Source organism: Bos mutus, chromosome X (assembly GCF_027580195.1).
Source record: "Bos mutus isolate GX-2022 chromosome X, NWIPB_WYAK_1.1, whole genome shotgun sequence".
Lineage (NCBI taxonomy): Eukaryota > Metazoa > Chordata > Mammalia > Artiodactyla > Bovidae > Bos > Bos mutus.
Window position 1 is genome coordinate 31,287,400 of NC_091646.1, and position 12,628 is coordinate 31,300,027.

The following is a 12,628-nucleotide window of genomic DNA, read 5'->3' on the forward strand; positions in this document are numbered from 1 at the left end:
TTACTATGCAGAAAGTAATATTAACAAGATATATTAATAATATATAAAGAAATATATATATTGGATTCTATAATATATAAGGAACTCATACAACTCAATAGCAAAAGGAAAAATAATTCAATTAAAAAATGGTCAAAGAAACTGAGTAGGCATTTTTCCAAAGAGGACACAAATTGCTAACAAGTATTATTGTTGTTGTTCATCATCACTAATCATCAGATAAAAGCAAATCAAAACAACAATGAAATACCAACTCGCCTTTTAGAATGACATTTTATCAAAAAGACAAGAGATAACAAATGTTGGCAAGGATGTGAAGAAACGGGAACTCTCATGCACTGTTGGTGAGAATGTAAATTGCTAGAGCTATTATTGTCCAACTCAGTGGACAATGAGGATTAACTGTCCCAGGTCAGTTCAGTTCAGTCCCTCAGCCGTGTCCAACTCTTTGCGACCCCATGGACTGCAGCACGCCACACTTCCCGGTCTTTCACCATCTCCCAGAACTTGCTCAAACTCATGTCCATTGAGTCAGTGATGCCATCCAACCATCTTATACACTGTCATCCCCTTTTCCTCCTGCCTTCAATCTTTCCCAGCATCAGGGACTTTTCCAGTGAGTCAGTTCTTCACATCAGGTGGCCAAAGTATTGGAGTTTTAGCTTCAGCACCAGTCCTTCCAATGAATACTCAGGACTGATTACCTTTAGGATTGACTGGTTGGATCTCCTTGCTGTCCAAGGGACTCTCAAGAGTCTTCTCCAACACCACAAAGCATCAATTCTTCAGTGCTCAGCTTTCTTTATAGTCCAACTCTCACATCCACACATGACTACTGGAAAAATCATAGCTTTGACTACACGGACCTTTGTTGGCAAAGTAATGTCTCTGCTTTTTAATGTGCTGTCTAGGTTGGTCATAACTTTTCTTCCAAGGAGCAAGCATTTTTTAATCTCATTGCTGCAGTCACCATCTGCAGTGATTTGGGAGCCCCCAGAAATAAAGTCTGTCACTGTCTCCACTGTTTCCCCATCTATTTACCATGAAGTCATGGGACCAGACGCCATGATCTTAGTTTTCTGAATGTTGAGTTTTAAGCCACCTTTTGCACTGTGTAAAATCATTTCTATGTGGAACTAAAAAAAAAAAAAAAAAAACTGAACTTGTGCAAATAGACACTAGAATGGTAGTTACCAGAGATTGGGGTGGTAAGGAATTGGGGAGATTTTGTTTAAGGCTACAAACTTACAAGTAGTAGAAAAGTTCTGGGGGTGTGAGATACAACACAATGACTACAGTCAACAATACTATATTGTAAACTTCAAAGTTACTAAGAAACTATGTGACATGATAGAGACATTAACTAACTCTACTATATCATATTGCAATATATATAAATGTATCACCTTAAGTACAATGCTATCAATATGTGTAAATTATATCTCAATTTTTTTAAAAAGTATGTTTTAAAAATTCCTGTTCAGATTATGTGGTTTTCTGTGACTCTGCATTCCATTCCCCATATACTTTTACAGCTGCAAATTCTAGTACTTTTTCTGACCAGAAACCATAGCCATATCAGATTATTTACCATTTCCCCATACCCCTCATGTTTTTATTGTCCAGGTCCAGTCATTCTAATAAGTGAAAGGGTCAAGCTAAAAATTCAGCACTAGGGATGCCAGCTATATACTCGGAACTCAGTAACACACATTCTAATGTTTTTACAGAAGCCACTTAAGAAAAAAGAATAAACGTATTTTTGGCTAGAATACGCACAATCCATCTCAGACAGCTGTGCTTTTCTTAAATGGCAACTATAGATTTGTTCTGAAACTAAAGAAGTATTATTTTAAGGCACACACATTCACTATGTGCTCTGCCTATTCACACTCTTTGCTGAATTAAAGTAAAATAAAAACCAAGTCCTTTCTACCTTCTTAGTCACTAAAAGCCACCGCTTCACAGAAACACACAAGAAGATCTGACTATTGTATGTTCTGAATGATTAAATACCAAGGTACTATACCTTAGAGATATGATTTCATATGTGAATGTAAGCAGACATACCTCAACATAAAATGGGTTGTATTCTAAATTTGCAAAGAAATAAAGGTCCATTCTTCCTTTGAAACAATGCCATAAAAGGCAATTAGTCTTTCAGGCAAAGCTACACAAGTCCTTATTTCTTGTAATTTGTCTGAATGATTGTAATTGCCAATGCACGAGCACTATTTCAGCAACATTTCTCATTAAGCAGACTTTCATAGGCCAGTCTGAGAACCATTTATAACACTGCCTATGTGGAGAAAAGAATTATGATACAAATGAAGGCACACTACAGTACTAGGAATATTCTCTTCTACACTATTATTATTTACTCTCTATCCCACATCCATGGCCATGACCAAAGCAATGAGGTGGTCATGAGCTCAAATCTCTCAGTCAATCCTGGTGGCTAGTATCCTTGCAGTGGAGAGTCCTGACAGTCATCATCTTAACCAAGAGATTCATTTTACCATCAGTAATACTGAGACACTGTTACCTCCTGACCTGATACAATAGGAAGTCAGAGCATCACTTACCAAGTATTCTTGACCCTGGCTTCAAATGTCCAGCTCTGCCCTGTGTTACAAATTCTGTATTTCTACCTCAAAATGGAAAATTATACTTCTTATTTCTCTAGGTCCTATAAGAAAATTATACTTGCCCAATTGTAGCACTGGCCAGGCAGTCATGTAGCTGAGATATTAAATATTCAGAGGTTGAGGGATTACTATATATAAGTAAATGTTCATGTACACAAAATATATGGACATGTGCCTAATTTTTACTTAAAGGTGACCAAACACATGAAAACCAAAACATTGTAGCAATTAATAGCATGTACTCTGAAGCCAGACTGGGTTTGGGTTCTGGCTCTGCCGCTTTTAAACTGTGTGAGCTTTGGCAAGTTACTTGACCTCTCGGTGTCTCCATATTTTATCTCTGAAACAGTAATAATAGCAGCACCTAGTTAGCAGATCTGTTTTAAGGATTATATGAATTAACATATGTAAAGCACTTAGAATAGTGCTTGGCACATAGTAAGAGTTATTTAAGTATAAGCTCTAAAGGAACATGATAGAATATGAAAACTAAAAATAAAGTATTGAACTAAGTTTCAAAAAAATCTAGAGAGCAAAGGAGAATACCAAGTTCTAAGCACTGTCTGGAAAACTGTATCATGTGAGGAGACAAGTTGAAAGTGATGAGAGTTATCCTGTAGACAAGAAAGCATGGAGTAGCTCTGAGAGGAAGGAAGTATGAAATAGGAAGGAAGTGTCACAGAAGCCTAAAATAGGTAGGCATTAGAGGAAGGTGGACTTCTGTTCAATATAGGAAGCACTTTCCCATCCCTAGAGCTATATGCCCATGGTAGTAATGCAGTTTACTACTGGAGGGATTCAAACTGGTAGGTCAATCATAAAGCATAATGCAAGAAGGATTCTTGGTCAGGATAAGAGCTTAGGACTTATGGCTTCTCAGGTCCCACATCTGGTTCCTAAATTTTAAGATTTGGAGATTGAATGGTAAGAGTATTAATGTATTGATGCCATAATAGAGATTATATACACAAAGAAGAGACTGGATTTTACATACTTGCACTTCAATCAAAATTAGCTTGACATATACCCACTCAACATGTGCCCTACCTGTTCACATTATTCACTGAGTTAAAGTAAAATAAAAACCAAATCCTTAATGTTTCTCTTAGTAACTTAGTATTTATTGGGTTGGCCAAAAAGTTCATTTGGGTTTTTTTGTAAGATGATATGGAAAAACCCAAACAAACTTTTTGGCCAACCCAATACATGTGTAGCCACAGTTATTCTGAGATTAAGAGAACTGAGAAAATATATTTCATGATGAAAGCAGACACTTAGAAGAACCTTTGGAACAGTGGCACCAAGTCAGGCTATGAATATGACAAGGAGATAATTAATTCAACCATTTCCTCTTAAATTCAAAATATCTGCTCACCACTGCCACTACTATGGAATCTTGATGCAGAAAAAGTGATTTGGGTTCATGTAAATGTAAGGCCTTGTGCCCAATGTCTGTCATTCCTTCTTCTAGATATATTATATACTCGTGTTCAACCTGTTCACTTTCTTATAAGGATAACCTATATGAACTATCTCAGCAGGGCTGCCACAGCCTCTGTCTTCAAGTAGGCAGAAGATCAGAGGGAAGAAGAAGGGAAAGTGTGGGTATGCAATCTCTTAGCTCTCTCTCTCTCTGTGAAAGCTCCTCCACTAAAGATTTCTGCACTCTTAAAAAGACTTGTTTTATATGACATATCTACTGCTGGCCTTAGGTTCTTGCTCTATTCCTTGGAGTATACCTATACCCAGATCATACCTTCACAATTAGTCCCTTTGCAAACATATTCTCCTCAAATAGTCTTCATTGACATTCCCCATCTGTTTTCTTTGGGATCCTGACTGATACACATCTCAGGTTTCAACAAATTACAGTCAGACAAGGATAGTTGTTGTTCAGTCATGTCTGACTCTTTGTGATCCTATGGACTGCAGCACACCAGGCTTCCCCGTCCTTCACTATCTCCTAGAGCTTGCTCAAACTCATGTCCACTGAGTCGGTGATGCCATCCAACCATCTTATCTTCTGTTGCCCCCTTCTCCTCCTGCCTTCAATCTTTCCCAGCATCAGGGTCTTTTCCAATGAGTCAGTTCTTCGCATCAGGTGGCCAAAGTATTGCAGCTTCAGCATCAGCCTTTCCAATGAATGAATATTCAGGGTTGATTTCCTTAAGGATTAACTGGTTTGATCTCTTTGCTGTCCAAGGGACTCTCAAGAATCTTCTCCAGCACTACAGTTCAAAGGCATCAATTCTTGGGTGCTCAACCTTTTTTATTGTCCAGCTCTCACATGCATACATGACTACTGGAAAAACCATAGCTTTGACTATTTGGACCTTTGTTGGGAGAGTAATGTCTCTGCTTTTTAGTATACTGTCTGGGTTTGTCATTGCTTTTCTTCCAAGGAGCAAGGGCCTTTTAATTTCATGGCAGCAGTCACTGTCCACAGTGATTTTGGAGCCCAAAAAAACAAAGTCTGCACTGCTTCCATTGTTTCCCCATCTATTTGCCATGATGTGATGGGACCGGATGCCATAATCTTCATTTTTGGACTGTTGAGTTTTAAGTCCGCTTTTTCACTCTCCTCTTTCACCTTCATCAATAGGCTTTTTAATTCCTCTTTGCTTTCTGTCATTAGAGTGGTGTCATCTGCATATCTGAGGTTATTGATATTTCTCCCTGCAATCGTGTATACAGACTGGGATAGAAGATCCATTTGGCATTTACTTGCTACTTAGCTTGACCCATCATTAAATTGCTTATATTCAACAATTTTGACCCAGAGTAGTGAAGAAAGCTGAGCGCCGAAGAATTGATGCTTTTGAACTGTGGTGTTGGAGAAGATCCTTGGGAGTCCCTTGGACTGCAAGGAGATCCAACCAGTCCATTCTAAAGGAGATCAGTCCTGGAATTTCTTTGGAAGGAATGATGCTGAAGCTTAAACTCCAGTTCTTTGGCCACCTCATGTGAAGATTTGACTCATTGGAAAAGACTCTGATGCTGGGAGGGATTGAGGGCAGGAGGAGAAGGGGACGACAGAGGATGAGATGGCTGGATGGCATCACTGACTCGATGGACGTGAGTCTGAGTGAACTCCGGGAGTTGGTGATGGACAGGGAGGCCTGGCGTGCTGCGATTCATGGGGTCGCAAAGAGTCGGACACGACTGAGTGACTGAACTGAACTGAAGGATATTTTCATAACGGTCCAACCTAACACTTTTCACAAATACAGTTCTCAGTTGTTAATGGTCAAAATACTGAGCCAGGGAACAGGAGTATAAGAAATATATTACAGGAAGCTGAAATTGTTCCTTGCAGCTTTTCTTTAAAAATGATGGGACTAGGAATCATAGACTGGCGTTTTAACCTATCCCTATGATTAATTTTCTGTAAAGTCTTAGAAAAGTAAATGTCCTTTGTTGGAAGCCAATTTTGTCATGCACAAAATAAGGGATCAGATAAGATGCTCTCAACGGGTTTTTCCATGTCTGCTATTCTAAAATTTCTGAAGCCCATATTCCTAAATATACTGTAAGCTCTTGGAAAACAAGGACTGTGTACCCAGAGTATTGTCCAAACATTCCTTATATCAGAATCAGGTAGGCACTTGATAGAAATGCAGATTTTTAGGCACTACCCCCAAGTTCAGTCAATTCAGTTCAGTCACTCAGTCGTGTCCAACTCTTTGTGACCCCATTAACAGCAGCACACCAGGCCTCCCTGTCCATCACCAACTCCCGGAGTCCACCCAAACCCATGTCCATCAAGTCAGTGATGCCATCCAACCATCTCATCCTCTGTCATCCCCTTCTCCTCCTGCCCTCAATCTTTCCCAGTATCAGAGGCTTTTCCAATGAATCAGCTCTTCGCATCAGGTGGCCAAAGTATTGCAGTTTCAGCTTCAACATCAGTCCCTCCAATGAATACCCAGGACTGATCTCCTTTAGGATGGACTGGTTGGATCTCCTTGCAGTCCAAGGGACTCTCAAGAGTCTTCTCCAACACCATAGTTCAAAAGCATCAATTCTTCGGCGCTCAGCCTTCTTTATAATCCAACTTTCACACCCATACATGACCAATGGAAAAACCACAGCCTTGACTAGATGGACCTTTGTTAGCAAAGTAATGTCTCTGCTTTTTAATATGCTGTCTAGGTTGGTCATAACTTTCCTTTCAAGGAGCAAGAGTCTTTTAATTTCATGGCTGCAGTCACCATCTGTAGTGATTTTGGAGCCCAGAAAAATAAAGTCAGCCACTGTGTCCAACTGTTTCCCCATTTATTTGCCATGAGGTGATGGGACTGGATGCCATGATCTTAGTTTTCTGAATGTTGAGCTTTAAGCCAACTTTTTCACTCTCCTCTTTCACTTTGATCAGGAGGCTTTTTAGTTCTTCTTCACTTTCTGCCATAAGGGTGGTGTCATCCGCATATCTGAGGTTATTGATATTTCTCCTGGCAATCTTGATTCCAGGTTGTGCTTCCTCCAGCCCGGCGTTTCTCATGATGTACTATGCATATAAGTTACTAAATCAAATTCTCCAGGTGTGCAACCTGTTTCCTTGCTTAAGCCTACAGAGAGCTATTGCATTTAGAACATGATTTAAATAAAGTATTGGTTAATAAACCACTGTTGTTTGTTGAAGCTGCTTGGGTAGCCAACCACGTGATTTAATTGAATAATCCACTAAAGGTGGATAAAATAATGCAGCAAATGGATTTTATTCAACACACAGAAACATCATTAATAAGGTATGAAAACAAGCAAACAAAAAGCAGCAGCTGTTAAGTATTAGAGCTACCAGCATATACATTTTAATGTTGTATTGGTTTCTATATTTACAGCAAATACAAATATAATGCCAACACTAATATTCAGAGCCAGACTTTTAGTAGTTTTATCTCCTAAAAAGCATGAATTGTATTGGACGTGGAAGAAAATAAAGTCCCCCCAAAAGTTTTTAATATCTCTGTATTAAATATAAGCACTTGTCTCTGCTTTTCCAAGCAGGATATCTTGGCCTTCTCTTTAATATAGTTTTCAAAAGGCTCAATTATCTGACTTTCAAAGCACCAACAGGATATAAGCAAACCAATATAAACAGGAGAGGTGACAGCTAACACTGAGGATGGAGACACAAAAAGAAAAAAGCAGATATAGAATAAACATAATGAATGCTCTTTATGATGATCAGAAAGTCACCATGAAGAAGGACTATTCTGCTCAAAATCCTTCTTTAGTATTATTAGATAACATGTAATATATCTTTTAGAGAACTTTACTCTCAGTTAAAATTAAAAAGCCTTTAACATTTGATGAGGTAAGCTTCATTTATGTAGAACTTCCATCTTATTTAGAATATCTATCATGCCCAATGAAATCAGATACATGAGAAGTTAATAAGATAGAATTAGTCTTTTTTTTTTTTTCCACACTGGAATAAAGAGTAAAAAGGGCCTTGTGGGCCAAGTTTCTAAGGACATATTAGTCTAGTTCTATAGCCCTCAGCCCCAGAGATTATCATTGAAAATGCTGATAGAAGATGGAAAGACTTAGAGTACACTAAGATAATTGAATACTACTCAGCCATAAAAGCAATGAATGTCACTTAAACTGAGGCAAATGAACCTAGAGCCTGTTATGCAAACTGAAGTAAGTCAGAAAGTGAAAAACAAATATTGCACATTAACGCATATATATGGAATCTGGAAAAATGACACAGATGAACCTATTTGAAAAGCAGAAATAGAGACACAGACATAGAGAATGGACTTGTGGACAAAAGGGGTGAAGGGGAGGGTGGGATGAATTGGGAGATTGGGATTGACATATGTAATACACTACCATGCATAAAATAGTTAGCTAGTGGGAACCTGCTGTATAGCATAGCAAGCTTAGTTCGGTGCTCTATGATAACCTAGAGGGGTGGGATGTGGGGGCACTGGGAGGGAGATTCAAAAGGGTAAGGAGATATATATATACGCACACACACACAGATACATACACTTATGGCTGATTCATGTTGTTGTATGCAGAAACCAACACAACACTGTAAAGCAATTATACTTCAATAAAGAATTAAATTTAAAAAAGAGGTGGTATGTATGTACAATGGAATATTACTAAGCTATAAAAAGAATAAAATATTGTCACTTGAAGCAATGTGAATGGATCTAGAGAATATCATACTAAGTAAAATAAGTCAGAGAAAGACAAATATTATGTATCATAAGTGGAATCCAAAAAATAAAATGACTCTCTATATGGATGTGAGAGTTGGACTGTGAAGAAAGCTGAGCACTGAAGAATTGATGCTTTTGAACTGTGGTGTTGGAGAAGACTCTTGAGAGTCCCTTGGACTGCAAGGAGATCCAACCAGTCCATCCTAAAGGAGATCAGTCCTGGGTGTTCATTGGAAGGACTGATGCTAAAGCTGAAACTCCAATACTTTGGCCACCTCATGCAAAGAGCTGACTCATTGGAAAAGCCCCTGATGCTGGGAGGGATTGGGGGCAGGAGGAGAAGGGGACGACAGAGGATGAGATGGCTGGATGGCATCACCAACTCGATGGACATGAGTTTGGGTGAACTCCAGGAGTTGGTGATGGACAGGGAGGCCTGGCGTGCTGCTATTCATGTGGTTGCAAAGAGTCGGACGCAGTCGCGACTAAACTGAACTGAACTGAACTGATACACAAGAGAAACAAACTCACACAGACAGAAAACAAACTCAAGGTTACCAAAGGGGAAAGGGATGGGGGAGGTATAAAAGACTATGGGATTAACAGATACACAGTGACAAGAATTTATTGGTATATCACAGGGAACAATATTCAATATCTTGTAACAATCTATAACAGAAAATAATCTGAAAAAAGAATATTCATATAACTGAATCACTTTCCTCTATACCTAAAACTAACACAATATTGTAAGTCAACCATACTTCAATTAAAAAAAATACTTTGACCAAAGTCAATAATTTATCACAGTCTTCTTTTATTCTAGGAGTTTAGGTACTTACCCGCCAATATCCTGCTTCACAAAGTCCCCAGGTTCTTGTCGTCTTGATTCCACTTGGCCAGTTGTTCCAGGGAGAATATTAATCAGGAAGAGAAGCCCAAGGCCAGCCATGTAGAACTGACTCATTTGTGTGATTATCATCTTCTTAGGCACCAACTTGGAGAGACCTGTGAGTTCCATATTCAGCGGAAGAGGAAAGGAATAGAAGACAAAGGGAAGGAGAAAGAAGAGATGAAAAAAGATTTTATTCAACTCAGAACCATTTAATTTTCATAATATACAGTTACTAAATGCTTACTGTGACAGTTCTCCTTCTCCAATGCCACCAAAATTCACTTCTGGCATACCCTTCTTTTGATTATACCAGAGCCCATCCAATAGAAGGCATAAGTGTAAAGACTCTAAATCAGTAATCAGAAGTCTTAGATTACAATTTCATCTTTTCCCCTGTCTTCTGACTAGGTGAGTCACAGAACTTCTCTCAGCCTCAGTTACCTCTTATAATCCAAGATCCTAAAATAATCTCTCATCTTCACTTTATTTCCCCCCAATCCTGTTTGATTTCTTACTATCACAAATGTCTTTTCATGAGTAATTATGTAATATTGTAGAAAATCTTAGGATATTAAGACCTGGAATCTCTTTCTTGAATTTTTGGGATTGATTCTCATCTTGATATGGTTAGATGGTTTTTCAAAATATAAAAAGGCCTGGAGTAGAGGGACTGTTTCCTCTAAATCAGATTAAGAAACTGCTGAATGATGAGACACGATGTTTTCCCATAAAGAAATATTTGAGGGCAAAGCCAGCCCAAAATAGGGCCACAACATAAAGAAGAAATCCAAGCCTAGTCTCCTGGTATAGAAGTCCCTCCATGGTCAGCAGATTAAACTGATTATGTGATTTAGAGTTGTCTATATGCAAGGCTGTTTTATGAACCCTGGCTTGGTGGAGGTTTACCCAGGACGTGGGGTTAAGAAAACAGTGTAAAGAGCCACTTGCTTGTATCCTTATGGCCTCTTAGAATCTGAGACATTGACCACTTGAAGAAGACCTAATTCTGACCCAGCACCATACTCTTTTTCAGTCATAGAGGTGGTTTAATTTTCAGAAGGCATAGAAGGATATGGAACATTTTTCCCAAGGAAAGCTTATACAAGAGACTAATATGTAAAACAGATACATGCTGAAGAACTATTCTGATTGATGAGAAGATGAAGGAAAAAAGTCTTTCTAAATTGATCCTCACTCTCCTTGTCCCAAAGCACCCAGTAGGTTCTATATTGGGGCTTCCCTGGTGGCTCAGCTGGTAAAGAATCTGCCTGCAATGCAGGAGACCTGAGTTCGATCCCTAGGTTGGGAAGATCCCCTGGAGAAGGGATCAGGTACCCACTCCAGTATTCTGGCCTGGAGAATTCCATGGGCAGAGGAGCCTTGCAGGCTACAGTCCATGGGATCACAAAGAGTGAGACATGACTGAGCAACTTTCACTCACTCACTCAGGTTCTGCTTTAGATTGTCTTCTTAAATCTGGTGCAGGCATAGAATACTATGATATTCAAGAAGACAGATTTCTGACATGGGAAAATGTCCACAGCATAGATAGAAATAGTCACAGTATTAAGTTGCATCATATAAATGTGCCAGTATTTGACAATTTTTCTTTCATAAAACATCAATTTCTAATGCTCAACCTAATAAGTCCTGTGATGATCATGATTCATGAGCTGTATGAGTTGATGGCTATTTTACAAAAATCAATAAAAACAGTACAGTTAAGAAAATCATAGCATATGAGGAAGAAAATACAGTGCATAAAGAGACAACTCTAAGGCAAGAGAAACACCTGTAGTATGGGCAATAACTTTGACATATGTTCAAACTTTCATAGGACCCAAAGTTTGAAAATCACATGAGAAAGATTAATACTCAGATAATCATGATTGATAAATACTCTACAGGAAAAAAGAGAGTTGGTACAGGATATGAAGTCCAAATTGTAGAAATCATCCATGGACTATAGGACAGAACTATGATGCATACTCAAAAAACATGAGTATCTGAGTAACAATCCTGGATTTAGGAGAAGGTGGCCATGCTGCATGGGCAAAGATACCAGTAGTGTGTGCTCATCTATGCTATTCTAGTATATAACTATGGTTTGCGATCAAATGATCACGGTAAACAAGCCGCAAACCTTCACACTAAGCATAGATGCCAATGACACAGAAGCAAATGCCCATGATTTGGAAGGAGAAAACTATGATGCATAAGAAGACAAAAATGTTATATGAACTCATGACTAAGATATTAATACATGTTTAAATAACCATTATGCATGAGAAGACATTCATAACATATAAAAGAAGTTGGACATAATGTGTGCCCTCCAACTACCATGACACTTGTTAGCAAACAAATTATTATAATTCATGTGAACATTTATGATATAAAACCATTTGGCCAGGGTATATGTCAGAAAACTGTAATAAGCCTAGTAAACACTGACCAAGAGAAGACGTCCTTGGTACATATTTCATTAAGACATTGCATGTGATCAAAAGAATGCCACTAGAGTACTTTACAAAAATGTGAACATACTTAGTAACATTAAACTGTACCATTAAAACAGTTGTTTATGTGTTTTTAACCAGAATTAATTTTTTAATTAAAAACAACATGGAACAGGTAGCTTTAGCAAGATAGCACATATCTGTAAAACAGGACCCAACTCTGATACGTGTACAGAGAAATATGGCACTTTAGCTGTTATCAGCATTAAATGAACATAAATCCATGTACATGATCATGTACATGTAAATGATGTAAATCCATGTAAATGATCAACCTCAGATGATCATCAAACAAGTGCAGATAAGGACAGTAGAAGGCCAGATGTTTAAAATTCTTCTGCCAACCTTGCTGAATTTTCAAGTGACCACAGTGCATAAACTGAAAAC

General features: G+C 38.4%; 1 protein-coding gene across 1 annotated transcript in view; it reads right to left on the minus strand.

The window, feature by feature from the left end:
- The window catches only part of GABRA3 (gamma-aminobutyric acid type A receptor subunit alpha3), a 240,973-nt gene that overhangs the window by 132,276 nt on the left and 96,069 nt on the right, over positions 1–12,628 (minus strand). Inside the window, exon 2 of the mRNA XM_005888785.2 lies at positions 9,670–9,835. Within this exon, the coding sequence (XP_005888847.1) occupies positions 9,670–9,809 (140 nt within the window). The 5' untranslated portion in view covers positions 9,810–9,835. The remainder of the gene's footprint in view (positions 1–9,669; positions 9,836–12,628) is intronic.